Raw genomic sequence first — 24,606 nt, forward strand, 5'->3', positions numbered from 1 at the left:
GTGGCGGAACTCACAGCTCCAATGGCCTTGTCCACTTCATCTGGTGTCACCAAGTCAAACTCCTCCCAGACGGATGGGCAAAGATGTTTAGCCCCAGTCACCTCGACTGACTTGTTATCTCCCCCCCCCCAGGAACACTGCTGCCAGCCCTGCTGCGACCAGGAGGGGGGCATCAGGATTTCAGTGGGGTTCAGCCTGTGCTTTGCCAATCAGCCAGGACCTCCCACCCACCCATGGCACCAGTTCCCGGCTAGGGAAGCTGCCCGCCCTCCGCCAAAGAGACAAAGTCCGGGAGCAGAGCTTGGCCTGCGCATGAGGCTGCGTTCTTGGCTAGCGGCCCTAATCCCCGGCTGGCTGCTCAGAGCCAGAAATAGACGGCTGGGGCGATTTGATGGACAGGCCTCCAGAAAGGCCTTTCGGTCCCCACCTGCTCGATGCCCATCACACCAGTGAAAGGGAGCCAGGAGGCACCCTCCACCATGGCCTGGGACTGCCCAGAAGGGGGAGGGGGTGGCCAGAAAGGGGGGGGTCATATTCACACAGTGGCTTGGCTGCAAAGGAGACCCAAGCACCGTTTGCATTCATTCAGCAGCCAATCTTTTGCACCAACACGGCTGCCAAATTGTTCCACCACCACCCCGGTTAAGCCATAAACTAACGATGAGGGGTGTGGCAGGAGTGCCGCGTTTGGCAAGGCAGGTACGGCTTTATTGTGAAGTCCGGTTACTGCCCGTCCTAGGCAGAAGGGGAACTTGAAAACGTCGCCCTAGCGCAGTGATGATGAACCTTTTTCCCCTTGGGTGCCGAAAGTGTGCGTGCGCAAGAAATTGCACATGTGCAAGTGCCGACACCCATAATCCAATACCTGGGGAGGGTGAAAACTGCTTCCCCCATCCCCCCGGAGGCCAGAAAAGTCCTTTCCCAACTCCTGGTAGGCCCAGTCGGCACGGATTTCACCCTCCCCAGCTCCAAAGGCTTCCCTGGAGGGTAAAAACGCCCTCCCCCATCCCCACGGAGGCTCCCTGGAAGCCAAAAACGCCCTCCCAGAGCCTCTTGTGTGAGCCAAAAATCAGCTGGCCAGCACACACATGCGCATTGGAGCTGAGTGAGGGTAACGGCTGGCGTGCCAGCAGATAGGGCTCCATGTGCCACCCGTGCCATAGGTTCGCCATCTCTGCCCTAGTGTGTGCTGCCCAGAGACGCTGCCCTCCAACGAAGGGAAACCACAAAGGAAACGAGCCACCAGGGGTGGGAGGCTCCCCTGCAGGTGTCCACCCGAATGTCTTGGAGGCTGCGGTACAACCTGAGACGGCACCAGGGAGCCACTGGCTGCCAGCCTGGATGTGTCGGCTGCACTTTCCCAGGGGGACCTCGCGGGGGGGGGGGGCTGGAGCAAGTTTTCAAAAGGGTTCCCCCCAAGAGGAACAGATTGTCAGATGCCATCGGGCAGAAGAGGAGAATGAATGCTGCCGATGCCGCCAGTTCCTCTCTTACCAGTTGCCGTTGCAAGAGGAAGTCGGGGTTCTGCAGGCGGAGGAGGCCTGGCGAGAGGTTTACCCGGTGGGAAACAGCTCCTCTCTTGGGAGGCCTCGGGGCCTCCCACTTACGCAGGCACAATCCAGTGCAGCCGGAGGGCAGGGGCCACCGTTGGTCCCCTCATGTTGCCTCCGCTTCCCTGGGCCCCCTGAGTCGAGGAAGCCACAGAACACATGGGGGGGGGGGGAAAGCGGGATAACCCAGCAGGAGCTGCTGTTCTTTGGGCCCAGGAAGTGTGCCCCCCTCCACTGCCCCAGGGCACACCGTGATGCAAATGGCCGCCCAGAGTCGCAGGGGCTGCTGCAGGAAGAAGGTCACCCCATACATACGTAGCCCACCGGGTCAGCTTCGAGAGGGCTGCAGCAGGTGGGGTTCACACACTCTTAGTGGTTGGCACATCAACTACAGTATTCCCAGAATTGACTGGATCGGGAAGATAGTCTCCTTTCCTCGGTGGCAACTCCTTGACCATCACCACTTCCTCGGCGGGAGTCCTCTTGAAAAGTATCGCACTTATTGGACCCAAATCAGCATGGCTTTACTGAAGGCAAGTCATGTCAGACTAATCTCATTGATTTCTTTGACTATGTCACAAAGGTGTTGGATGAAGGTGGTGCCGTGGATATTGCCTATCTGGACTTCAGCAAAGCCTTTGATACGGTTCCACATAAAGAGCTGATAGATAAATTAGTGAAGATTGGACTTAATCCCTGGACAGTTCAGTGGATTTCAAGCTGGCTGAAGCGTAGACATCAGAGAGTTATTGCTAATGGCAAGTATTCTGAGCAGAGTCAGGTTACAAGCGGTGTGCCACGAGGGTCTGTTCTGGGTCCTATTCTTTTTAATATGTTTGTGAGTGACATAGGGGAAGGTTTGGTAGGGAAGGTTTGCCTATTTGCTGATGACTCTAAAGTGTGCAATAGGGTTGATATTCCTGGAGGCGTCTGTAATATGGTAAATGATTTAGTTTTATTAGATAAATGGTCAAAGCAATGGAAACTGCAGTTTAATGTTTCCAAATGTAAAATAATGCACTTGGGGAAAAGGAATCCTCAATCTGAGTATTGTATTGGCAGTTCTGTGTTAGCAAAAATTTCAGAAGAGAAGGATTTAGGGGTAGTGATTTCTGACAGTCTCAAAATGGGTGAGCAGTGTGGTCGGGTGGTAGGAAAAGCAAGTAGGATGCTTGGCTGTATAGCTAGAGGTATAACAAGCAGGAAGAGAGAGATTGTGATCCCGCTATATGTTGTGGTTAGCTCTGGCCCAGCTCCTGCCCCAAGGAATGTGGAGGTGGATGTGGGGAAAACATCCACATGCCACAGGCCTGTTTTGCTCCCAATAGAAGTCTCCTCTGACCAAGGAAGTGTGAGTGACATGGAAGAGGGGAGTTTGGCAAACAGCCCAGGAGGAGATCAATCTTCCTTATCATCCCTGGATTCTGAACAAGAACTTATGACAGACCCACGCATGCAGAGAGTGAATGCATAGGAGAGAACAACTGAAGGATTATTACCGGAGATAAGTGAGGCCAGATCATGGTTTTGCTGTTTCCCTGTTCAAGACTGTGTGTGGACTTTCTGGACTTTGGAATTTGGACTCAATTTCCCAGTTACTGGGTGAGAAATTGGATTGCATTTAACCTGTGCCTTATGTGTAGCAGAAAATCCCTTTGACATTTAAAAAGGGATTTTTTTCTGCTTTTCTGTTGATAAAGACTTTTGGTTTTCCTTCTATCATGTGGTGTGTGTCTTTCTGGACTAATTACCCTGTAATTACGGGCAGTTGGGACACGCTGGCAGAACACTATATAGAGCGCTGGTGAGACCACATTTTGAATACTGTGTTCAGTTCTGGAGACCTCATCTACAAAAAGATATTGACAAAATTGAACGGGTCCAAAGACGGGCTACAAGCATGGTGGAAGGTCTTAAGCATAAAACGTATCAGGAAAGACTTAATGAACTCAATCTGTATAGTCTGGAGGACAGAAGGAAAAGGGGGAACATGATCGAAACATTTAAATATGTTAAAGGATTAAATAAGGTTCAGGAGGGAAGTGTTTTTAATAAGAAAGTAAACACAAGAACAAGGGGACACAATCTGAAGTTAGTTGGGGAAAAGATCAAAAGCAACATGAGAAAATATTATTTCACTGAAAGAGTAGTAGATCCTTGGAACAAACTTCCAGCAGACGTGGTTGGTAAATCCACAGGAACTGAATTTAAACATGCCTGGGATAAACATATATCCATCCTAAGATAAAATACAGAAAATAGTATAAGGGCAGACTAGATGAATCATGAGGTCTTTTTCTGCCATCAGTCTTCTATGTTTCTATGACTTAGTAAATAGTTTGACAGTGTTGAGGGAATTATTTGTTTAGCAGAGTGATGGTGTTCGAGGAAAAACTGTCCTTGTATCTAGTTGTCCTGGTGTGCAGTGCTCTGTATGACCTTTTGAGGGTGAGAGTGGAAACAGTTTTGTCCAGGATGCGAGGGGTCAGTCAATATTTTCCCCGCCCTCTTTTTGATTCGTGCAGTCTACAGGTCCTCAATGGGAGGCAGGTTGGCAGCCATTGTTTTTTCTGCAGTTCTAATTCACCTCTGAGGTCTGTGTCGGTCTTGTCAGGTTGCAGAACCGAACTGTCATACAGTTATAACTGTCTGGTTTGGTTCTGCAACCTGACAAGACCGACACAAGCCCAGACGACAGACTCAATGGTTCCTCTGTAGAACTGTATCAGCAGCTCTATCACAAAATTACATTTCAATTACAAAATTATATTACATATTAATGTTGGACTAATAATGTTGCTTGCTTTTGTTACTTTATGAGAAGAGAGTTCATGAGTTGCAATAAGCTTCCACCTGGTCTTCTCAGGTGGGAGAATCCAGGACCCCTGTTAATGCTTTGAATGTCCTGCAATTGTTGGGCCCACAAACCGAGGCTTCCCCTCCGTCTTGGATGAATGCTGATGGGGTAATTTTCCCCATCAGCCTCATGGCAATGTTAAAAAGGAATGGGGAGATGGCCCTCCCTCCCCCAGGCACCCAAGGAAGAGTGGGGATCCCCCCCCACTCCTCTTACTTGGAAGATAAGAATCCTGTCTATGTAATTGCATTATTACTGTGTGAAAAATACATTAACCCTGTCATTACACTGCCCACAAAAAAAAAGAGCTCGGTTGTTAAAGAAAAACTGTAAACATTTTAAAAAGGGGGAAAGAGAGGGGGTCCCTGCAGAACCTCTGCCCCCCTCCCCCCATTCCAACTCTCTGCAGGCAGCCCAGAAGGATGTGATGGTTTTTTCTGGGCCTCAGACGACCAGGACCCAAGGCTCCTCCGTTTGCGGTTCCTCTGTCTCTGCCCCCCCCTCCAAGAGCTGGAAGGGCCACCTGCAGAGAGCGGGCAGATGCCTGGCAGAAGACGAGCTCCGGGCCTGCTGGCGGTGGGGCTGGAGGGCTTGTCCCGACTTCCTTCCTTATGACTCCATTTCTAAAAGGCTCCCGTGTCCCTCACTGAGCTGGACCCTGGGGGGAGGCCCTGCGACAGCCAATCAGTAGCTCTGCCAGGGCCGGAGGAGGAAGAGGAGGAGGAGGAGGAGGAGCCATCCTCCTCACCCAAGAGATCGGCCCGGTGTCCCCCGCCCGTGTCATTACCCCCCCCATTGGGCCTAGGGAGTCACCCAGCAAGGTGGCCAGACTGAGTGGCATCCTCTGACTCAGCGGCTGACCCCTAAGGGAGGGGCTGTGCTGGTGGGCCTGAGGCTTGGCTGTGAGCTGGCCCATCCTGTCCTTGGAGAGGAGCCTCCACCCACATCACCATCACCATCTGTACCACAAGGCCTGTGCAAAGGCCCCTCAGCCTCATGGGGGGGGGGAGGATTGAGGGGGTCCTGGAAGGCCCTCCACCTGCCCCTCCCTGCCCCCCACCCCTGGCACTCTGAGGCTGGGGCCTCCCCTTGCCCTGGCCCTATTGCCTGCACTGCCCCCATCCTGGTAGTGGTCCACCAGCGTAGCCCAACACCCGCCTGGCCTCTCCAACCTCTCTGGGCTAGCAGAAGGCCCTAGCAGCAGCCCCTCCCCCCCAACCCTTTTCCTCTGCCCCCCCATGCCCCCCATAGCATCACCAATCCCCTTTTCCTAGCTGTTCCCTCCTCATTCCCAACTCGGGATCAGGAAGTCTGACATGGTGTGTCCCCCCTCCCCACTTTTAGTCCTTGGTGCCCATAGTAAATGCAGGGAGGGAATTTATTTAGAGACCAGGTTGCACATGTTATTAATATCCAAGTCCTCCTTCTGGAGGGAAATCCCGCCAACAGTAGAGCCCCCCCCCCCAGATTCCTCCAAACCCAAAGGTCCTCGGTCCCCCCTGCCCGCCAACGTGGTTCTGGGGCGGCCTCTGCCTGGCACGTCTGGACAGCGAGGGGAAGCGGGCGGGGCAGCCGCTGGCTGAGGGCTTCGGCTCAGCCGCCACGCGTGACCCTCCCTGCCGATTCCCGCAGTAGCGGGGCACCGCGGCTCGGTCGCCGATGTAGCAGGCCGCGGAGAGACCCGCCTCGACCTCAGCCTCAGCGGGGCTTGGGGAGCCTCCAGGCCGCTGTGCGGGGAAGGGGGGGGGGCGCGGGAATGCCGAAGCGCTTACGGCCAAACGGGGAGAGACGCGCTGCCCCTTGGCGGCCTGCCTTTCTCTCCCCGCCCGCAGGCCGGTCCGCGTTTGCCAGCTTGTCCCTAAAAGGTGCTGCTCGGTCGGCGGGGGAGGGACCGGCCCCTCCCCAGCTTTTAGGCAGCGCCAGAGGTCCGGGGCGTCCAGCCAGCACCCGCCGCTCCCGGCTCCACTCGGCTCCTTCGCGTCTCCGCCGCCCGCCGTCTCCTCTTTCTCCACCGTCCGTCCGTCCGTCGGTCACCCAGCCGCCGCCGCCATGGAAGCCATCAAGAAGAAGATGCAGATGCTGAAGCTGGACAAGGAGAACGCGATCGACCGAGCCGAGCAGGCGGAGGGCGACAAGAAGCAGGCGGAGGACCGCTGTAAACAGGTGACTCGCCCGCTCCCCGACTGGCCCCGAGAGGCCGAACACAACCCCCCCCCCCCAGTCTCTGCCCCTCCCCGCTGCTCCCCAAGCCCCGTTAACATTCCTGCCCGCCCCCGCCGAGGACTTGGGCCCAGGGACCCCGGGTGCCCTTCGCCCTTGGTGGTCTCCTCCGGTGGCGAGGGCCCCCAGGGGCCCTCCGTGACTCTGGGTTCTGGGCGGCCCCGCTTCTTCAGCTCCGCCGGTGGGTAGCGGCGTCCCAGCCACAGCCTCTCCTGACCCCCCCCCCTTCTTTTCTCCCCCCCCCCCCCCCCGCAGCTGGAGGAGGAGAAGCAGGGCCTGGAGAAGAAGCTGAAGGGAACCGAGGATGAAGTGGAGAAGTACTCGGAAGCCGTCAAGGAAGCCCAGGAGAAGCTGGAGATGGCCGAGAAGAAGGCGGCCGACGTGAGTGGGGCGGAGGGCGGCGGGGCGGGGGCGGCGGCCGAGAGCCGTGGGAGAGTCCTTTCGGGGTAAGGGTCGAGCCGGCGCCCTGATGAGCAGCGGCAGATGAGACGCGACGCCCCTGCAGGTATTCCGGGCGCTTTAAGCCTCGAGCAGCTGCTGCCTGCGGCGCCGGGGAGGGGCCTGGCCACGCGTTCCGCGCGGGGCGCCTAGAAGCGACCGGGGCTCAAGAGCAGCACCGCCGGGCGCCGGGCCAGCCGCCCGAAAACCTCTCCGGGGCCCACGGCCGCAGTTTCCACGCTTCCTTCGCTATTCCGGGCAAGAGCGGCCCTGAGCCCTGCCGGGGAGGCAGCGCAGGTGGCCGCGGGCCGGTCGCCGCCGATGGGAACGCCCAGCCCTCGCAAAGGCGCCCTATAAATAAACGCTCCTTTCCAAGCCGCGCCGCGTCTGGGTGGAAACCAATCCGGGAAACTCAAGGAGCTGCTAAAACGCAGCCGCCACTTGGAGGGCAGCCAGCGCACAGCCCGGCGGCCAAACCCCCCAGCCACGAACCGGACCCTCGACTGGGGAGGCAGAGAGACCGGCGGCCCCGAGGCCCCGGAAGGAGGCGGGGGAGAGGAAGGCTCTCCAGCGCGTAGGGGATGGAAGCCCCGGGGCCAGATCTGTACTTGGACCCCCCTCCCCCAGCCTTGGCTAATGGGGCAAATAATGCAGCCAAGACGGAAGGGCAAAGCAGTCCCCCCCCCCCACTTCTCCAGACGCTGAGATGCCCGAAGGGATCGAGATCTGCCTGGCTCAGAGAGGAGCCCATTCCCTTCAGAGGAGGATAAGGCGGCCCCCGCATCAGGGAATTGCTGCCCGCCGCCCATGAGCGCCCCCAGGATTCCCCTCCCCCAGAGAATCGCCACACTTCCCGGCACCAGGAATTCAGCAGAAGCGGGAAGAAAGCGGCAGCGCTGCCGCCCCCCTGCGGCCGGCCGGCCTGCCTTCTCTCCCCCTGGCCTTTGCTCATATTTGGAGATTCCCTGAGCCAGGGGGAGGGGGTGGGGCTGGCAGGGGGAGGAGCAACGCCTTGGGAAGGGCAGCCGCTCCCTCACCACCACCCCCTCCACGGCGGTCCCCCGCACCCGCCTCCCCTGCCCAGGGTCCCCTTTGCCCCTCTTTCTGGGCCCCTGTGGTGCTGCCGGAGTGTTTGGCTACTTAAGGGATCTGAGACTGGGCGCGCGTTGTACTCTGCGGGCCTGCGGATGGCGTGGCCCGTCCCCTCGAGCAAGGATCTCTCCAGCCGCAGCAGAACTGGGTGGGAAAGGATGCTCGGAGTGGCTGGAGACGTTCCTACGGACAAGGAGAAGGGCCGGGAATTCTGGAGAGGAGGAGAAGAAGCAGAAGAAGACCCTTTAGAAGCCAACGGGGGTCACATAAAATGCAAGGATCTGAAAACAAGCAACCCACATGAAAAGAGGTTCAGGTCAGGAAAGAAGAGGACAGACAAGACGTCTGGAAGAGTTTGCTGGCATCAAGAAAGCAACATCTCTGAAGACTTTAGCGGAAGAGGCTCATAGAAAAGGCTTCAGTTCTATCCTGCAACTGCTCCGAGGAGAAGAAAACAAGACTCGTTCAGTCCGCTCTTCTCTGCCCCCCCCCCACCGCCCCAAGCATTTTCTACCAGACTTTTTTTTAGTATATATTTTTTATTTTAATTTAATTGTTAACATCCCTTCAAGTAATTAATATAAATAATATCTCTATTATCTTCAGTGCTAAGCCATAGTGTTTCCTTCCTCTCATTATACATTTTTCTGAAAGCTAAAAACCCTTATATAACCTATTATTCAACTCTGAAAACAAGAAACAGATATAAGCCAATAAATTTCAAACTTTTTCCTTCTCCCTTTTAGTAATACAATATACAGTGGCACATCTACTTAAGAACGCCTCTACTTAAGAGCTTTTCTAGATAAGAACTGGGTGTTCAAGATTTGTTTGCCTCTTCTTAAGAACCATTTTCTATTTAAGAACCCGAGCCTGGAAAAAATTCCCAGGAACTTTGAGAGCAGCACGAAGGCCCAGGCAGTTTCCTGCCATTCCCTCTTTTATCACAGCCATCTCAGGCTTTTCTGGGCTGCCAGAGGAGCCTTTCAGTGGCGCTTAAGGAGGCACAAAGCATTTTCCTTTCTCTGGGCGTTTGGAGAGGGAATAAACCACTTCACTGGTGACTCCCTCGCACTGCGAGGTTGCCTACCGGAGCGTCTGGGCTTGGAAAGGCAAAACGGGGCGTTTCACCCAGGCTGGATCAACTTGGCTTCAGCCAAACCGAGGAGACACCACAGTTAAGGAAAGGCGCCGGCTACAAAGCGAGCGAGCAAGAGAAGAGTGGAGCCCTTCAGCATGGGAAGGAAGAGGAAGCAGGTAGCAGCAGCAGCAGCAGCTGCCTTTCAGTCAAAGGAGCAGGAGGTTCCCCCCTCTCTCCCGCCTGGGTTTCTCCCTCTGGCACAGTGTATGGGAGGCAGCCTCATGCCGGGCGTATGAGGCGCGTGCTCCTCCTCACCACCCCAGAGTCAGTGTTCCCTCTAATTTTTTTCTGGTGTGGGAGGAAAAGTGTAGTGTCTGAGCAGCAGTCCCTTCGGGACTGGGTGGCATAGAAGTATAAGTAAATAAGTAAATAAGTAAATAAGTAAATAAGTAAATAAGTAAATAAGTAAATAAGTAAATAAGTAAATAAGTAAATAAGTAAATAAGTAAATAAGTAAATAAGTAAATAAGTAAATAAGTAAATAAGTAAATAAGTAAATAAGTAAATAAGTAAATAAGTAAATAAATAAAGTGTGGGCGCACACTATCACGCATACGTGAGTTCTGACATCCATAATTCTATTTGGATTTGTACGATTTGTTTAAGCCTTGTTGTGAGCCGCCCCGAGTTCACGGAGAGGGGCGGCATACAAATCTAAATAATAAATAAATAATTCGCTCCCCCTTTCTCCTCCTTCCTCTCTCATCTCTTTCCTTTCTATCCCTCCCTTTCTCTTTCCATTCTCTCCCTCCCCCTTTCTCTCTATCCTTTCTATCTCTCACTTTCTTTCTTTCTTTCTCTTCCTCCTTTATTCCCTATTTCCCTCCCTCCTTTTCTCCCTCTTTCTCTCCTGGGGCTGCCTGTGCCTGCCCTGCCTAGACGGACCGCGTTCGGCATCGGCGCCCCATACACAGACGGCAAGAAGCTTGGTGGCGGGGCACGCCGCTAGGCCGCTTGCCTTTTGGCAGCCCTTGGTCAGTGCTCCCCCCCCACGGATGGACATTGTCAGTCCAGCGGATCCACCCCCCTGCCCCCACGGATGGACATCGGGCTGATGGGGCCGGCGGATCTGCCCCCTCCGGCCCACACCCCCACGGACGGACATCAGGCTGGCAGGGCTGGCGGATCCGCCCCCCCCCAGCCCACACCCTCATGGATGGACATTGGGCTGTCAACAGTCCGGTGGATCCGCAACTACCCCCACCCCCACATGGTATGGGACTTACCCATCCTAGCCGGAAGGAGAAAGAGTTAAAGGGACTGGAAGGGAAGCGGGCCACCAATTGGCCCCTTTCTTTCCCGCCTTTCCCCCTTTACTGTGCACTGTAGCGCGGGAATTTAAAATCTCAGCAACAGTTTGCCAATTCTAGCGCAGAGGTCGGTCCTTTGCGCTAGAATTGCAATCTTCAGGGCTGAGCTTTTAAATCTCCCACGCTCCAGCACACAACTCAGCTTAGAGGGAACTATGCCCAGAGTCCCTTTTTTTTTTAAGCCTTAAAGTTTCGGATTTTTTTTTTATTCCCCTCACCTTACCTTCTTCTTTTGGCAGCGACTCTCCTCCTCCTCTTCTTCCTCCTCCTCTTCCTCCCACCCAAACTCCGAGCTTTTATTTCTTTCCTAATCGGTTTGCACACTTTATTTGCTTTTACATTGATTCCTATGGGAAAAATTGCTTCTACTTAAGAACGTTTCTACTTAAGAACCTGGTCACAGAACAAATTAAGTCCATAAGTAGAGGTACCACTGTACATATTGTATATATTTAATAAATTTTACCAAACTTAATACCACTGCTAACACTAAAAATAAATTAAAAACTATTTATAAAAAGAAATTGTTATAAAAAAATAATCGAAAACCAACTACCCCTTTGCAAGCTGCTGATCCTCTTAATTAAAATCAAGAATCAAGTTTTTGATAGAATAGCTAATAACCCAGAGGACAAAACTATTATTGGAAGTTGGAGAAATGAGCTGAATAGAATGAACGAACAAGACCTGTGCCATGTTTTTTTCAGATGCATTGCCAAAATTTTAGCCAATGCACGCACAAACACCACCAGATGTGGGGGGGACCAGGCTCGGAGCCGTGTCTGCAACCCCCCCCCTTTGGACAGGATGGACTGCAAGTGAGTTGGAAGCAACCGTGTGCCGTGGCTGCCAGGATGAAACCCTCCAGGCTGCCCTACTGCGGCTCTAGGCAGCTGGTGCTCCAAGGGGCCGTTTTAGGGAGAGGCACCGACACGGCAGGCCGGGACCTGTCTTGGAGGTGGGTCTTCCCAGGTTGGTCCTTCCCACTCTGCGGAATGTGTCCGTTTCTCCACAAGGGATGCCCCTCTGGCCAGCGGCAGATGCAGGCCCAGCCCCAGCTCAGCCCCACAACGGCTGGGCCCCCAAGAGCATCACGGCCCTGTTGCAGGTGGGGGCTGCCAGCAGACAGTGGAATGGAGAAGCTGCCCCCCACCCGTGAAGCAGCCGAGGGGGACAGATGGGGCCACAACAGGCTGAGCCCAGCGTGGACGCCAAGAGGACTCGGGCTGCCCCAGTGCTCCTTGGGTAAGGGGGCAGGCAGACACCAAGCCCGCTTGCCGAAAGGAGGGCAGAGAGGAAGTGCGGAGGAGCAGAGAGGAAGTGCGGCCAATGGATAGAAAGGAGGGTGAATCCCACCCCCCAAATCAAGTGTCAGCCAGCCTGAAGCTGAGCCCCCCATGCAGAGCCTTCCTTCCTTGGGCCCGGCTGTGGAGGAAGGAATTCTTCTTCCAAAAAATAGTGAGATTTAACTTGGAAGTTCAAGGCGCTGCAGAGCCCCCTTCCTCACAACGGTCTCAGGCATATAAGTCCAATAAATAAATAATAAATAAATAAATGAACTTCCACCACCTGCAGAATCTCTGCCTCCACGGACCTCCTTCTCCACTTCCACGGGTGGTTTTTGCCCCGAGTGCTGAGGGGGAGGAAAGCCCTGGGCCTTCTCTGCGCCCAACCGGGCTGAGACAGGCAGGCCCTTCCCTTCAGCTAGCTCGGCGGGAGAAAGGACAGAAAGATGGCAGCCCATACAAAACTCCCACCTGCCAAGTCCAGGTACATTTGAAGAAAACGCCCAATTGTTTCTAGAAGGGGCTGCCGGGTCTTCTCGGACAGAGGGCAGTGTGTTACTCGGGGCCTCGTGTGGCTGCCCGGAGGCCTTGGAAGCTGAGAACGGGCTGCTCCGAGGGCGCCAAGCTCAAACCTACCACCTGTTCGTTCCAGGAAGAAAGGCGGGGAGTGGGGAAGAGCCGCCAGTCTCCAAGGACACCGCTAGGGGGCGTTAAACCCCGTCGGAAGGAACGAGCGAGTGGCGGGAGGTCAAGCGGGCTTCCCATTCTCCCCCCACAACCCTCTAGAGGCGCCTCTCGCTCCGCCCCGCGGGACCCCCAACCGGGCCGAGCAGAAGCCGCCGCCTGTCGTTGAGCGGGCGCTTTAAGGCCACGCCTGGCCCGAAAGCCGGGGGGCGGAGGCGGAGGGAGGCGGCGACAGCAGCTCCGAGGGCCGCCTCGTCCCCCACCCACCCGCCGCGCTTCTTCCTGCTGGGCGGGCGAGCGGCCGAGGGAAGCAGGGCCCAGGGAGCGCGGCCCGAGACCCCCGCCAGCTGGTCGGTCAGTCCGTGCGCTCGGCGGACGCCTCCTCCGCGGCGGGTCCAGCGGCGCCTCCCGTGCCGATCCCGGGACCATGGCAGGGGGCAGCTCCATTGAGGCGGTCAAGAAGAAGATCCAGACGCTGCAGCAAGTGGCCGACGAGGCCGAGGAGCGCGCCGAGTACCTGCAGCGGGAGGTGGACGCCGAGCGTCAGGCCAGAGAGCGGGTGAGCGGCCAGACCCCTCCATCCCCCCGAGCCCCGCCAGGGCTGCGCGCTCTTCCGCCTCTGAGCGTGTGCGGAGCGCCTCGGGGCCTGAGCGGCCGGGCAGCGGCCGGCTCCTTCGGGAGGTAGGGGCGGCTCCGGCTGAGCGCCTCGCTTCGCATCGCCCTCCCGCCCCGCCGCCTCCTCTTCCCGGCCTGGGAGTCCTTCCTTCCGCGGCTGGAGGGGAAGCCCGCGCTGCGCCCCAGTCCCCTCGCGAAGAGCCCGGCGGGGGGCGACCTGGCTGCCTCCGATCCCCTGGGGAGGCCGGGGTCCGGCCGGAGGGGGCCAACTGGGCAGCCCGAGGACTTCCACTTCCTACCTGGGGGGGGGGTGTTAGGCCAGATCGCCCTGCACGTTGGGAGCAATTCAGGGTTGGTCTGAGGGGCCCCAGGTGGCCTCTGAGCTGGGCTGTTTCCTTGCAGAGGTTCCGTGACCCAAACCAGGTGACCTCATCTGTGCTGGTGATGACACCTGGGTGCCTAAGGCACAGGTAATGCTGCCTCTTTTGGGTGATGGATGCAGCCCAGCTCAGACACCTCGCTGAGGAACAACAGGGGCGCCAGGACCCCCCCCTTTTCTCCCCTCCACGGGGGGGGGCGGCTTTGCTGCCTCTCCTCCTCTGGGCAGTGGCTGCTTCCTGGCCCAGCCCTGTGGGTCAGAGGGGGGTTTCCCTGCCCCTCCCTCCCCACGGCTGATCCAGACTTCCTGTGGCTCTTCTCAGGCGCCGGAAGGAAGGGAGGCTCTCCCCACTAGGCCCTGCTGTGCCCTCAGCAGGGATTGGCTCAGCCCAGAAGGAGGGCGGAGCCTCTGGGGGGGGGAAGCTGGGCTGGGCTGCTGCTGGGACCTTTTGTCCCTCCCGCCTGCCCTGCGGCCTCTCCAGCCTCAGTGGGGTTTGCGTGCCCCCCCTTCCCCGTTGTGTCAGGCGCCCGTTTCCTGCCCTGGGAAGCTTCTCTGACCCTGGGACGCCCGGTGGCTCCCGCCCCTCCAGGCTCTCAGGCCTCCCCCCCCTCCCAGTGGCAGATTGACCTGGCAGGATGCTCCTCCCTCGCCTGGAATGTGTGGAGGGGGGGCTGCCTAGCTCCTCCCCCCTCCTGAGCATTCAGCCCACCTCCAATTGGCTGTGGCTGCAATAAACAGGAAATCCTCAGCCCCCCCCCCCTCCCATTGTCCCCCTCCTTCTCTGGGGAATGTGCTGCTCTGGGGGGAGGGGGGATTCCTCCCGATTTAGTCAGCACTGCCCAAAAGAAAGCAGGGGGGCTCCCTCCCCCCCCTCCCCCCCTCCCCCTCTCCCTGCTGCTGCTTTTGTCCCCCCCCCTGTCTCTGCGGGAGTTGAGCCAGCCCCTCCCTCGTGAGTCCAGAATGGTCTGGGGGGAGAGGGCTCTGTTTTTATTCGTTCAGTGGGTTCATGGGTCACTTCCGGTTCCCAGCAGTCTCCTGGCCTGCCACACCCAAGCCCCACATTCCTCCTCCGCCTCCCCCCCTTCCTCCCTCCCCCCCCTGGCTTCTGGGGGCTGTACGGAGAGGCTGCAGAGCCCCCAGGGGCAGCAGCAGGTTCCCAGGCCCCCAGGCAGGATGTAGGGTGAGAGGGGGGGGGGGTTGAGTAGCAGGCAAGGCAGCAGCTCTGCCAAGGGAGCTCTGGAGCCCCACCACAGCCATCTAGGCCCTGCGCCCCCTCTCCTCACCCACCCTCCCCCCTTCCTTCCCTGCCCTTCCCTGCCCGCCAGGCCCCCCTTCCCCCTCCCGTTCCCCCAGGGCTGAGCTGAGAAGGGACCCTCCCGCCCTGACAAGCTCGGCCGGTGGGTCAGGCAAAGGTGCTGGGTCCCTGCAGTTTCTCCGAGGGGTGGAGGGACCTTCGCTGATGTCAGCAGGACGGAGGGGCGCCCCCTTTCGCTTCCTGTGGATTCGGGAGAGGCGTCTGCTGGAGCCTCTTCTGAGTGTTGCCGGTTCGCTGGGGCCCGAAGGCCTCTTCCTCCCCACGTTGCTCCATCCAGACCGCCTTCCCAGAGTCCGACGGGAGCAGGGCCAGGGATGGAGTCCTTCAGCACAACCTGAGGCTGGAGGGCTGTCCTCAGGGTCAGGGCCGGCCTTCTGGGTGTGGGTCCGGGACAGTTGGTGGGAAGAATGACCCACCCGGTCGGGAGGAAGGGTGCTGTGGGGCCCCCGCCTGAACGCGTGGGGAGCGAATCTTCTGTAGTGCAGGTTGCAGCGAGGCCCCTCTGGCTGTGGGGTGTAAGCCTCAAGGGGGGGAGGGCCCAGTCTCAGGACGATCGTTTCTTCGCAGGCCGAGTCAGATGTGGCATCTCTGAACCGCCGTATCCAGCTGGTGGAAGAGGAGCTGGACCGAGCGCAGGAGCGCCTGGCCACCGCCCTGCAGAAACTGGAGGAGACGGAGAAGATGGCCGACGAGAGCGAGAGGTGGGACTCAGGACCCTTCCCTCCCTGATCCGCCCAGAGGGAGCCACGGGGCTGCTGGGAAGGGTTGGGGGGGTCCTTGTCCTTACCGAAGGCATTAGGAGAAAATAAGGAGCAGCCCAGGAGAAGATCCTCCCGTGCTACAGTGGGGGGGGGGGGCAGCCGGGGACTTTCGCTCGTGGGCGGCTGCTTCGGTGCCTTCCTACCTGAGGCTGAGATTCTTCCGTGGACGTTCTCTGCCACGTATTTCTCCCTATGCAGAAAATACGACCTGCACATTCGGAGTCTCCTGAGGAGCTGGCAGGGGAAGCGCTTTTGTTAGTCGCAGGGTCAAAATAAGGGAATCTTTAGTGGCCTCTGTGTTGGAAGATGTCGAGTCTCTGATAATTGCTGACAGCTTCCGGGGCGAGCAAAGGGGGAAAGAAGGCAGGCGCAAGGGTCCCAGTCGCTCTCCAGCCCCATTCCGCCTGCCCACTGGCTGCAGAGGACCTGAACCCAGGGCCCTGGGAGCACTGGCCTCGCAAGGCGCCCCTTGTGGCAGAGGACGGGAGGGCCAGAGGCCAGACAGGAACCGAAGCCCAGGGGCCCAGAGGGAACATTGCTGGGCACTGCGGGGGCCGAGCAGAAATGAGGGGGCAAGGCTGGGTGGGCTCGTGCGCACAGACGCTGGGGGTCCAGGTTGCGGTGGTCGGCAGCTGTGTGTGTGGGGGGGGCCCTTCTTGACCAGGCCTCGTTTCCCCCCAGAGGCATGAAGGTCATCGAAAACCGAGCCATGAAGGACGAGGAGAAGATGGAGCTGCAGGAGATGCAGCTGAAAGAGGCCAAACACATCGCGGAGGAGGCTGACCGCAAGTATGAGGAGGTGAGCACTGGGGGGGCCCTGCAGGGAGGGGCCAGCTGTGGCCCTGGGGGTCTTTTGGGGGGGCCCCCTGCCCTCCCTCCCGCTTGATGTGCCTTCTGCTTGCCAGGTGGCCCGCAAACTGGTGATCCTGGAGGGGGACCTGGAGCGCTCCGAGGAGAGGGCCGAGGTGGCCGAGAGGTGAGCGCACCCACGGGAGCTGTCCAGCCATGGAGGGGGGAGTGCAGGGAGGCATCCTTTGGGGCAACCAAACAGCTTCCCTCCCCCTCTCTCACAATCGGTCCTTTTGAGAAATGCCCCTTTCGCACCCCCCCCCCCCGTGTGCCTTCCCTCTCCAGTCCGCAGGAAGCTGGTGGTGGGCTGGGTGGGTCCCTTGTGCGCAAGGCGGGTGGCCCCTGGACCCCTCCCTCGCATGGAGGCCCCTTCGCCTTCTCTGGTCTGGCCGTTGAGAAGGGCCCTTGCCTGAACTAAGCCCCGGTCAGCATCCGATGACCTCCGGGGCCTCGTCCAGCCTTGGGTGGCCAGGAGAGAGACCGACAGGTGACACTGGCAGGATCGGCTCCTCAGAAGGTGCCAGGCGGCTTCTGCCTTCACACGGACCTCTTTGAGGGGTCCCCCCATGCTCCGAGTCCCGAGCAGCCCCTCCTGGGGGTGGGCGGGGTGTGTGTCTTTGGGCAGCCCTGGCTGTGTGGATTGTGCTGGTGTGGCCCTCTGGCTAAGCCAAGTCCCGTACGTTGCCTCCCCAGCCGTGTGAGGCAGCTGGAAGAGGAGTTGCGCACAATGGATCAGGCCCTCAAGTCCTTGATGGCTTCAGAGGAAGAGGTACTGAGGGGGGGGCTCTCCCGCCCTCCTCTTCCTCGTCTCTTCCGCGCTCCCCTTGCGCGCTCTCTGTCTCTCTCTCTCGCTCACTCGCTCGCTCTCCTGCTCCTCGGCCCTTTCGCCTTCCTCCTGCCCCCTCTGCTGCTGGACCATCCCTGGCCGGCCTCTCCCGGACGCTGCCAGGGGGGCTCAGGGCTGGCTGCACCCCCAGGGCGGAGGGAGGGCTTGTCCTTGGAGGACGCAGAGGCAACGGGGGGGTGGGGGTGAGTGGGGGGGGCTAAACAGTAGAACCTTCAGCCATCTCAGCCTGGACCACACAGGGACAACCTCCCATCCTCTTCCTCCCCCCCCCCCTCGGATGGAAAGACCAGCTAGGCATCTATCGCTTGGGGGGGGCAGGTACCTGAGAAAACACACACGCACACCATGCTTGCAACCAGAGGAGAAGTTTCTGCTGGATCGACAAAGACACACACCCCAAAACACACACAAGCCAACTGGCTTTGTGCAGCTCAGTTTCTAGCCCTGCAGAAGGAATCTCTCGGGGCCTCTTCCTGGGAGCAGCCCCCCACCCCACCCTTTTTTTTCTCCACTGATGCTCTCCCTCCCTCCCTTCCCTTTTCCTTCCTTCCTTCCTTTCCTTTTCCTTCCTTCTTTCCTTTCCCTTTCCCTTCCTTCCTTTTCCTTTCCTTCTTTTCCTTTTCCTTCCTTCCTTCCTTCCTTCCTTTTCCTTCCTTCCTTCCTTTTCCTTCCTTCCTTCCTTTTCCTTCCTTCCTTTTCCTTCCTTCCTTCCTTCCTTCCTTTCCTTTTCCTTCCTTCCTTCTTTCCTTTCCCTTTTCCTTCCTTCCTTTTCCTTTTCCTTCCTTCCTTTCCTTTTCCTTCCTTCTTTCCTTTTCCTTCCTTCCTTCCTTCCTTTTCCTTTCCTTCCTTCCTTTCCTTCCTTTCCTTCCTTCCTTTCCCTTTTCCTTCCTTCCTTTTCCTTCCTTCCTTTCCTTCCTTTCCTTCCTTCCTTTTCCTTTCCTTCTTTTCCTTTTCCTTCCTTCCTTTTCCTTCCTTCCTTCCTTCCTTTTCCTTTCCCTTTTCCTTCCTCCCTTTTCCTTCCTTCCTTTTCCTTTCCTTCCTTTCCTTTCCTTCCTTTCCTTCCTTCCTTCCTTCCTTTCCCTTTTCCTTCCTTCTTTCCTTTCCCTTTTCCTTCTTTCCTTTCCTTCCTTCCTTCCTTCCTTCCTTTCCTTTTCCTTCCTTCCTTCCTTTCCCTTTCCCTTCCTTCTTTCCTTTTCCTTCCTTCTTTCCTTTCCCTTTTCCTTCCTTCCTTCCTTTTCCTTTCCTTCTTTTCCTTTTCCTTCCTTCCTTCCTTTTCCTTCCTTCCTTCCTTTTCCTTCCTTCCTTCCTTTTCCTTTTCCTTTTCCTTCCTTCTTTCCTTTTCCTTTCCTTCCTTCCTTCCTTCCTTCTTTCCTTTCCCTTTCCTTCCTTTCCTTTTCCTTCCTTCTTTCCTTTCCCTTTTCCTTCCTTCCTTCCTTTTCCTTTCCTTCTTTTCCTTTTCCTTCCTTCCTTCCTTTTCCTTTCCTTCTTTTCCTTTTCCTTCCTTCCTTCCTTTTCCTTTCCTTCTTTTCCTTTCCTTCCTTCCTCCCTTCCTTTTCCTTCCTTCCTTCCTTCTTTCCTTTCCCTTTTCCTTCCTTCCTTTTCCTTCCTTCTTTCCTTTCCCTTTTCCTTCCTTCCTTTTCCTTTCCTTCTTTTCCTTTTCCTTCCTTCCTTCCTTTCCTTTTCCTTCCTTCTTTCCTTTCCCTTTTCCTTCCTTCCTTCCTTTTCCTTTCCTTCCTTCCTTCCTTCCTTCCTTTCCTTTTCCTTTTCCTTCCTTCTTTCCTTTCCCTTTCCCTTCCTTCCTTTTCCTTTCCTTCCTTCCTTCCTTCCTTCCTTCCTTCTTTCCTTTCCCTTTCCTTCTGTTCTGCCGCTCTCTGTCTGGTGGGAGCAGCAAGTGTGGAGACCTTGAGGAGGAACTGAAAATTGTCACCAACAACCTCAAATCTTTGGAGGCTCAAGCTGACAAGGTAGGGGGCGGGGCGGGTGGGGCCCATAAGAGGGAGGGTCTCCCAGCAGTGCAAAGGCTTTGTGGGGGGAATGGGGGGGCTGCAGGCTGCTGCACCCCATAGCTCACCCCCTCCCCTCTCCCCCCCCAAGTATTCCACCAAGGAGGACAAGTACGAGGAGGAGATAAAGCTGCTGACGGACAAGCTGAAAGAGGTGAGGGGGGGTGCGTGTGGTGGGGGGTGGAATGGGTGGAGGGTCTGCAGGGAGAGCCTACTGACGTGCCCCCCCTCCCCAGCAGTGGCCCAGAAAAGAGAGCGCGAGGGGCTCCCCTCCCCTCTCCTCCCTCCCAGGCCCCTGGCTCCCCCCTCCACCTGGGCCCCTTGCTTAGGGCAGTGCGGGGGGGGGGAACGGCTCTGTCCCTTCTGCTGGGGACCCCCTGCTTCTCCCCCCCAACCCGGTTGCCCTGGGAAGCCCCGAAAGCCCAGCCGCACACGCACACACACACACACACACACACACACACCGGCCGGAGGATGGAGGGCCAGCAGGGGATGTTTCCCTGGGGGTCAGGAAGGGCATCTCGGCCCCCAGCTGGCACGGCCAGAGCCCCCCCCCTTGTCTGGACAGGAGGGGCCGGAGCTCAAGGGAGGGACGGGAGGGGGTCGTGGCTGGGGAGGTTCTGGGCCATTGTAAACTCTTCCCCCCCGCTGCCCCCCTCCCCTCTCCCCCCCTTCTGCCCCCCCCAGGCTGAGACTCGGGCAGAGTTTGCCGAGAGGTCTGTGGCCAAGTTGGAGAAAACCATTGACGATTTAGAAGGTAAGCCCCCCCCCTCACTTTGCCCCCTTAGCGCTTGGCCTGGGGGGTCGGTGCCTGGAGCTGAGTGGGGGGCCTATGGGGCGACATCAGTGCCTCTGCGCAAGGCCCCCCCCCTTCCTTCCCCCTTCCTTCCTCTCACTTTCACTCTTTTCTCCCCCCTCCCCCTCCTCCTTCCCCCTCCCCACTGCCTGGCTGCTGTCTCTCACCCCCTGCCCCCTGCGTCCACTGCCCCCCCTGCACTGCACGCTGGCCGCAGACGAGGTCTATGCCCAGAAGATGAAGTACAAGGCCATCAGTGAGGAGCTGGACAATGCGCTGAATGACATCACCTCCCTCTGAGACACCCCCCCGCACGGCCGCACTGCCCAGCCCACCCCCGGCCCACCCACCCCCCTTCTGCAGACGCCTCCTCGCCTCCCTCGCCTCCCCCACCACTCCTCCACCCTGGGGAAGCGCGGGGTGACTGGGGGTGGCGGTGTGAGAGGGGGGGGCTTCTCTGCGCTCCGGTGCCTTAGGGCTGCCCCCTCTTTGGGGGTCTGGCTGTGCCCAGAAGAAAGCAGCCTGCCTTATGCGGGGGGGCGGGGGACTCGGTGGGGCAGGGAAAGGCCCCCACCTGGGTGGGACGGGAGGGCAAGAGGCCCCTGCTGGACCTTCCTGCCCCTGCCTGCCCCTCCCTCTCGCCTGTCCTTCTACGGTGCCTTCTTCCTCCCCTGTTCTGTTCTCATGTTCTCATCTTCGTTCCAATAAACATCTCTCCAGAATCTCTGCGCCTGCTCTTTCTCCATTTCTGCCTCTTCATTGGAGCCCATCCAGCCTCACGCCGGCCCCTCCCCCCTTCGCCCTCTTGGGTCACGCGGGTGGGGTGGGGGAGGGGAGGCCAGTCCCACCTTCCTCTGCCCTGGGGTTCCCAGGCGTGGGGAGCGAGCGGCCCTCCTTGCAGCGTTGAGAATTGGGTGCAGTGCTGTTTCCAGAAGGAGGCCCTGGCATCCCGCAGCAGCCCCCCTTGCCTTAAGAAGAAGGGGCTCCTGGCCTGCCTCCCCAGGTGGGCCTTTCCTGCCTCCAGGCCTGCCGCTATTGGAAGGGGTCAAGGCGGAAATCGAGGGTGGGGGCGGAAGGGGGGTGCTGGTTCACTGGCTGTCCCAGGAGAGCAGCCGCCTAGCCTGGGGGGGGGCCTGGGAGAGGCTTTGGGGGGGAGGGGGCGTGAATCAGGCCGTAGGCCTCCTTGGTTGATGGTTTCCTCTGCACTGACAGCTGTGTCTTCCTTCCTCCCTTCCTTCCTCCCCCCCTTCCTTCCTTCCTTCCTTCCTTCTCTCTTTCTCGCCACCACCGCCGCCGCCGCCTCCTCGGCTTCTTGTCTAGCCCGCTCCCAGCAGGAGGCCCAGAAAAACCGTCTCCTTGCTAGAGAACTCCGGCTGATCCTCAACGGCCTCCACCACTGAGTTAGCCTCCCGGGAGGGCCCCTCCTCCTGCTCTAGGGCGGGGGGGGGGCTGCGTGTCCCTGTGCCTGAGGGTCAAGGGCTCTTGCCCAGGTGGCCCCCAGGAAATGGGGGAAGCCTTTTCCTCCACCAGCCTGTTGGGTGGGTGGGTGAGCCCAGGGAGGGCTGGTGGATAGGGGGATGGACTCTGCGCACCACTGCTACTCAAGTGGGGGGGGGACACCTGGAGGGAGCATCTACCTGGGCTGGAGAATGCGGGGGTGGGGCGCAGTCCTGGTTAGTGGTGGCCCCTCTGTTTTTCCACCTTCTCTGAGCATCTGCCGCCCTCTCCCTGTCTTAGCACCTTCATCCATCTGTGAGGATGCCTCCAGGCCTGGCATACAGGTGGGGGGAGGGGAGGGGAGGGGAGAAGGCTGCCCACCCGCCTCTCAGGGAGGAGGCCCTTCTAAGTGGCCTGGAGTCCTTGTAGCTGCTGCTCTTCTTCGGAAGGAGGCATCAGACTGACGTGCCCCTTGGGTGTGTGGGTGTGTGCCTGTGTGTGGGTGTCTCTCTTCCTCTCACTTGGATGGCTCTCCCCCATCCGGCTCTGTGCGCCTGCGCCTGGGTGTGTGTTTCTGTGTGTGCGTGTGTGTCCGTGGCTCGCCTTGTGTTTGCAGAGAACCTGGCCAGTGCCAAAGAGGAGAACGTCGGCATCCACCAGGTCCTGGACCAAACACTTCTCGAACTGAACAATCTCTGAGCTGGGCCTCCCCCACCCACCCCAGCCCTGCAGGAGGAAGGAGGGCCTCCCGCAGCCCCTCCCTGCACAGTTGGTGCAGCCCCTCCCCTTCCAGTGCAGATATTAAAGCAAACTGAGCAGCGAGAGTGGTGTGTCCCTGTGTCGTTTGTGGAGCTGGGTGCGAGGGGGTTCCATGCTCTGATCTGCTGGGGGGGCAGGTGTCCCTGGTCTCTTGGCTGTTAGTGGCCCTGTGAGGCGCTGGGAAGACTGTGAGGCGCTGGGAAGAGAGTTTGTGAGGCGCTGGGAAGAGAGTTTGTGAGGCGCTGGGAAGAGGCCTTGTGAGGCGCTGGGAAGAGGCCTTGTGAGGCGCTGGGAAGAGGCCTTGTGAGGCGCTGGGAAGAGGCCTTGTGAGGCTTTGTTAGGTGCTGGGAAGAGAGTTTGTGAGGCACTGGGAAGAGAGTTTTTGAGGCGCTGGGAAGAGGCCTTGTGAGGCGCTGGGAAGAGGCCTTGTGAGGCTTTGTTAGGTGCTGGGAAGAGAGTTTGTGAGGCACTGGGAAGAGAGTTTTTGAGGCGCTGGGAAGAGGCCTTGTGAGGCTTTGTGAGGTGCTGGGAAGAGGCCTTATGAGGCGCTGGGAAGAGAGTTTGTGAGGCGCTGGGAAGAGATGTTTTGGGAGTTCTTGGACCATCCGCTAAAACTGTCCAAGCCTTGGCATCCAGAGTTACTCTTCTCTGGTTTTGGCGCATGAGATTCCTGCGTGTTGAGGTGTCCCGCTGGAGTCTAGTGAACGTCTGGCCACCCTGAGCCTTCCAAGGGTGGGATCAGTCCACCCAGCTCTACCGAGCCTTCCTTCAATTGGGCGGCCCTTGGTGTTCCCACGGGGGCCTGTGGGGGTCTGGCTCACCCCGGGGTCCTCTAGGCTACCCTTGGGAAACGGGCCCTGCACACACCTCTGCCGGGAAGCATTCTATTTTGTGTGTTGTGTTGTCGTTTCTTCTAACCCCCTTTTTATTTCTAAGCAATATTTTTTCGCCATTGTTCAGGTCCACCACATATGGTAATAGGAACCCAGGATCGCTTTACATTTCCAGCATTCTGGCGATAATGTTTTGAAACATCTTTGCCCTTCTTGCTGGTGGAAAATGCCATCTGTAGAACATTTTGCGAAGGTTTTCTTTACATGCTGTTGAGAATGTGGGTCTGTAGTTTCTTTCCCATAGTTGCTGCCAATTGTCTAATTCTCCTTTGGTCTCGGACTTTGAGGAGAATGAACGGGGTCCACGTGGGTATCAGAGTCCAGGTGGAACACCCTTTTAAAATCCATTGAATAGCTGTACATCTTCCTTATTAATTTATCCTCCGTCCCTAGGAATATCTGACACAATTCTAGGGCAGTGTCGGGGAACCTCCTTTTTGCTCGGGTGCCAATGTGCCCCCACCCATAATGCAGTGCCCTCCCCTCCCACCTACGCTGCCCTTTTGCGCACAGGCCTCACTGTGGACTTCCCGTAGGCCCATTGGACCTTTTCCCACCCTCCACCAGCTCCAGGGGCTTTCCTGAAACTGAGGCGGGTGAAAACAGCCCCCTCCCCGCCCCACCCTCCGGAAGGCCAAAAATCGGCTGTCCAGTGTCAGCTGTCCCCTAGGGCAACGTCTTGCCTGCCCTCGGATGTGGCTCCACATGTCAGGCTATGGCACGCGTGCCACAGGTTCACTCTAGGGGTTTTACACGTCCTTTGTATTTGGATATATGGCCACCATTGACTTTTTAGTTCAAGGTATTGCCCATGGCGGTTTCGGTCTGGCGCCCAGTGTGCCGATAACCCCTGGGACCACCACGGCCACAATCTTTCCATTTCTATTTTCAGATCTTTATGATCTTCTCCAATTCTTTCTCTTCTACTATCCCCTGACAGTGCCACACCAATTATTCACACTTTCTTCGTTTCAAGCACAATTGTTTCTGTTGTTACCCAAAACTTTATTGGTCTGTATTCAGAGATCCCACAATATTATGTATTCATTTTTTTTACTCCTACTATTCATTTATTTACTATTAAATTAATTGCTGCCTTTCTCGTTTTGAAGTAACTCTGTGAGACTTACAACATTAAAAGCATAAAATATAATAAAAATATAATTAATATCCAAAGTAGTTAGAAATAAAATATGGGAGGGATCAGGAAGCACGGAAGGGGGGCGGAGGATCTTCCATTAGTCCATTATTAATAATAACAACACAGTTGGAAGGCACCTTGGAGGTCTATTTATTTATTTGTTTGTTTATTTGTCAGACAAATATAGTATTGTAATATATTTAACATAATATAAGGATAAAGTAGAGATAGAA

General features: G+C 57.5%; 1 protein-coding gene across 6 annotated transcripts; it reads left to right on the forward strand.

The window, feature by feature from the left end:
- The first annotated feature begins 5,960 nt into the window (after nt 1–5,960).
- On the forward strand, nt 5,961–22,404 carry TPM2 (tropomyosin 2). Of its 6 annotated transcripts, none has more exons than XM_070743712.1 (9): nt 5,961–6,570; nt 6,883–7,008; nt 15,455–15,588; nt 16,330–16,447; nt 16,554–16,624; nt 17,191–17,266; nt 19,439–19,501; nt 20,035–20,104; nt 22,197–22,404. In XM_070743712.1, exons 1-9 carry the CDS (start codon nt 6,457–6,459, stop codon nt 22,277–22,279), a joined length of 855 nt encoding a protein of 284 aa, XP_070599813.1. In that variant the 5' UTR covers nt 5,961–6,456; the 3' UTR covers nt 22,280–22,404. The 6 variants fall into 6 exon arrangements, with proteins under 6 accessions (XP_070599813.1, XP_070599814.1, XP_070599816.1 ...); XM_070743713.1 differs by lacking the exon at nt 22,197–22,404 and adding an exon at nt 20,361–20,865 and having other exon boundaries at nt 6,334–6,570; XM_070743715.1 differs by lacking the exons at nt 5,961–6,570; nt 6,883–7,008 and adding an exon at nt 12,635–13,137.
- Nucleotides 22,405–24,606: the final 2,202 nt, after the last annotated feature.

This window comes from Erythrolamprus reginae, chromosome 2, assembly GCF_031021105.1.
Source record: "Erythrolamprus reginae isolate rEryReg1 chromosome 2, rEryReg1.hap1, whole genome shotgun sequence".
Lineage (NCBI taxonomy): Eukaryota > Metazoa > Chordata > Lepidosauria > Squamata > Dipsadidae > Erythrolamprus > Erythrolamprus reginae.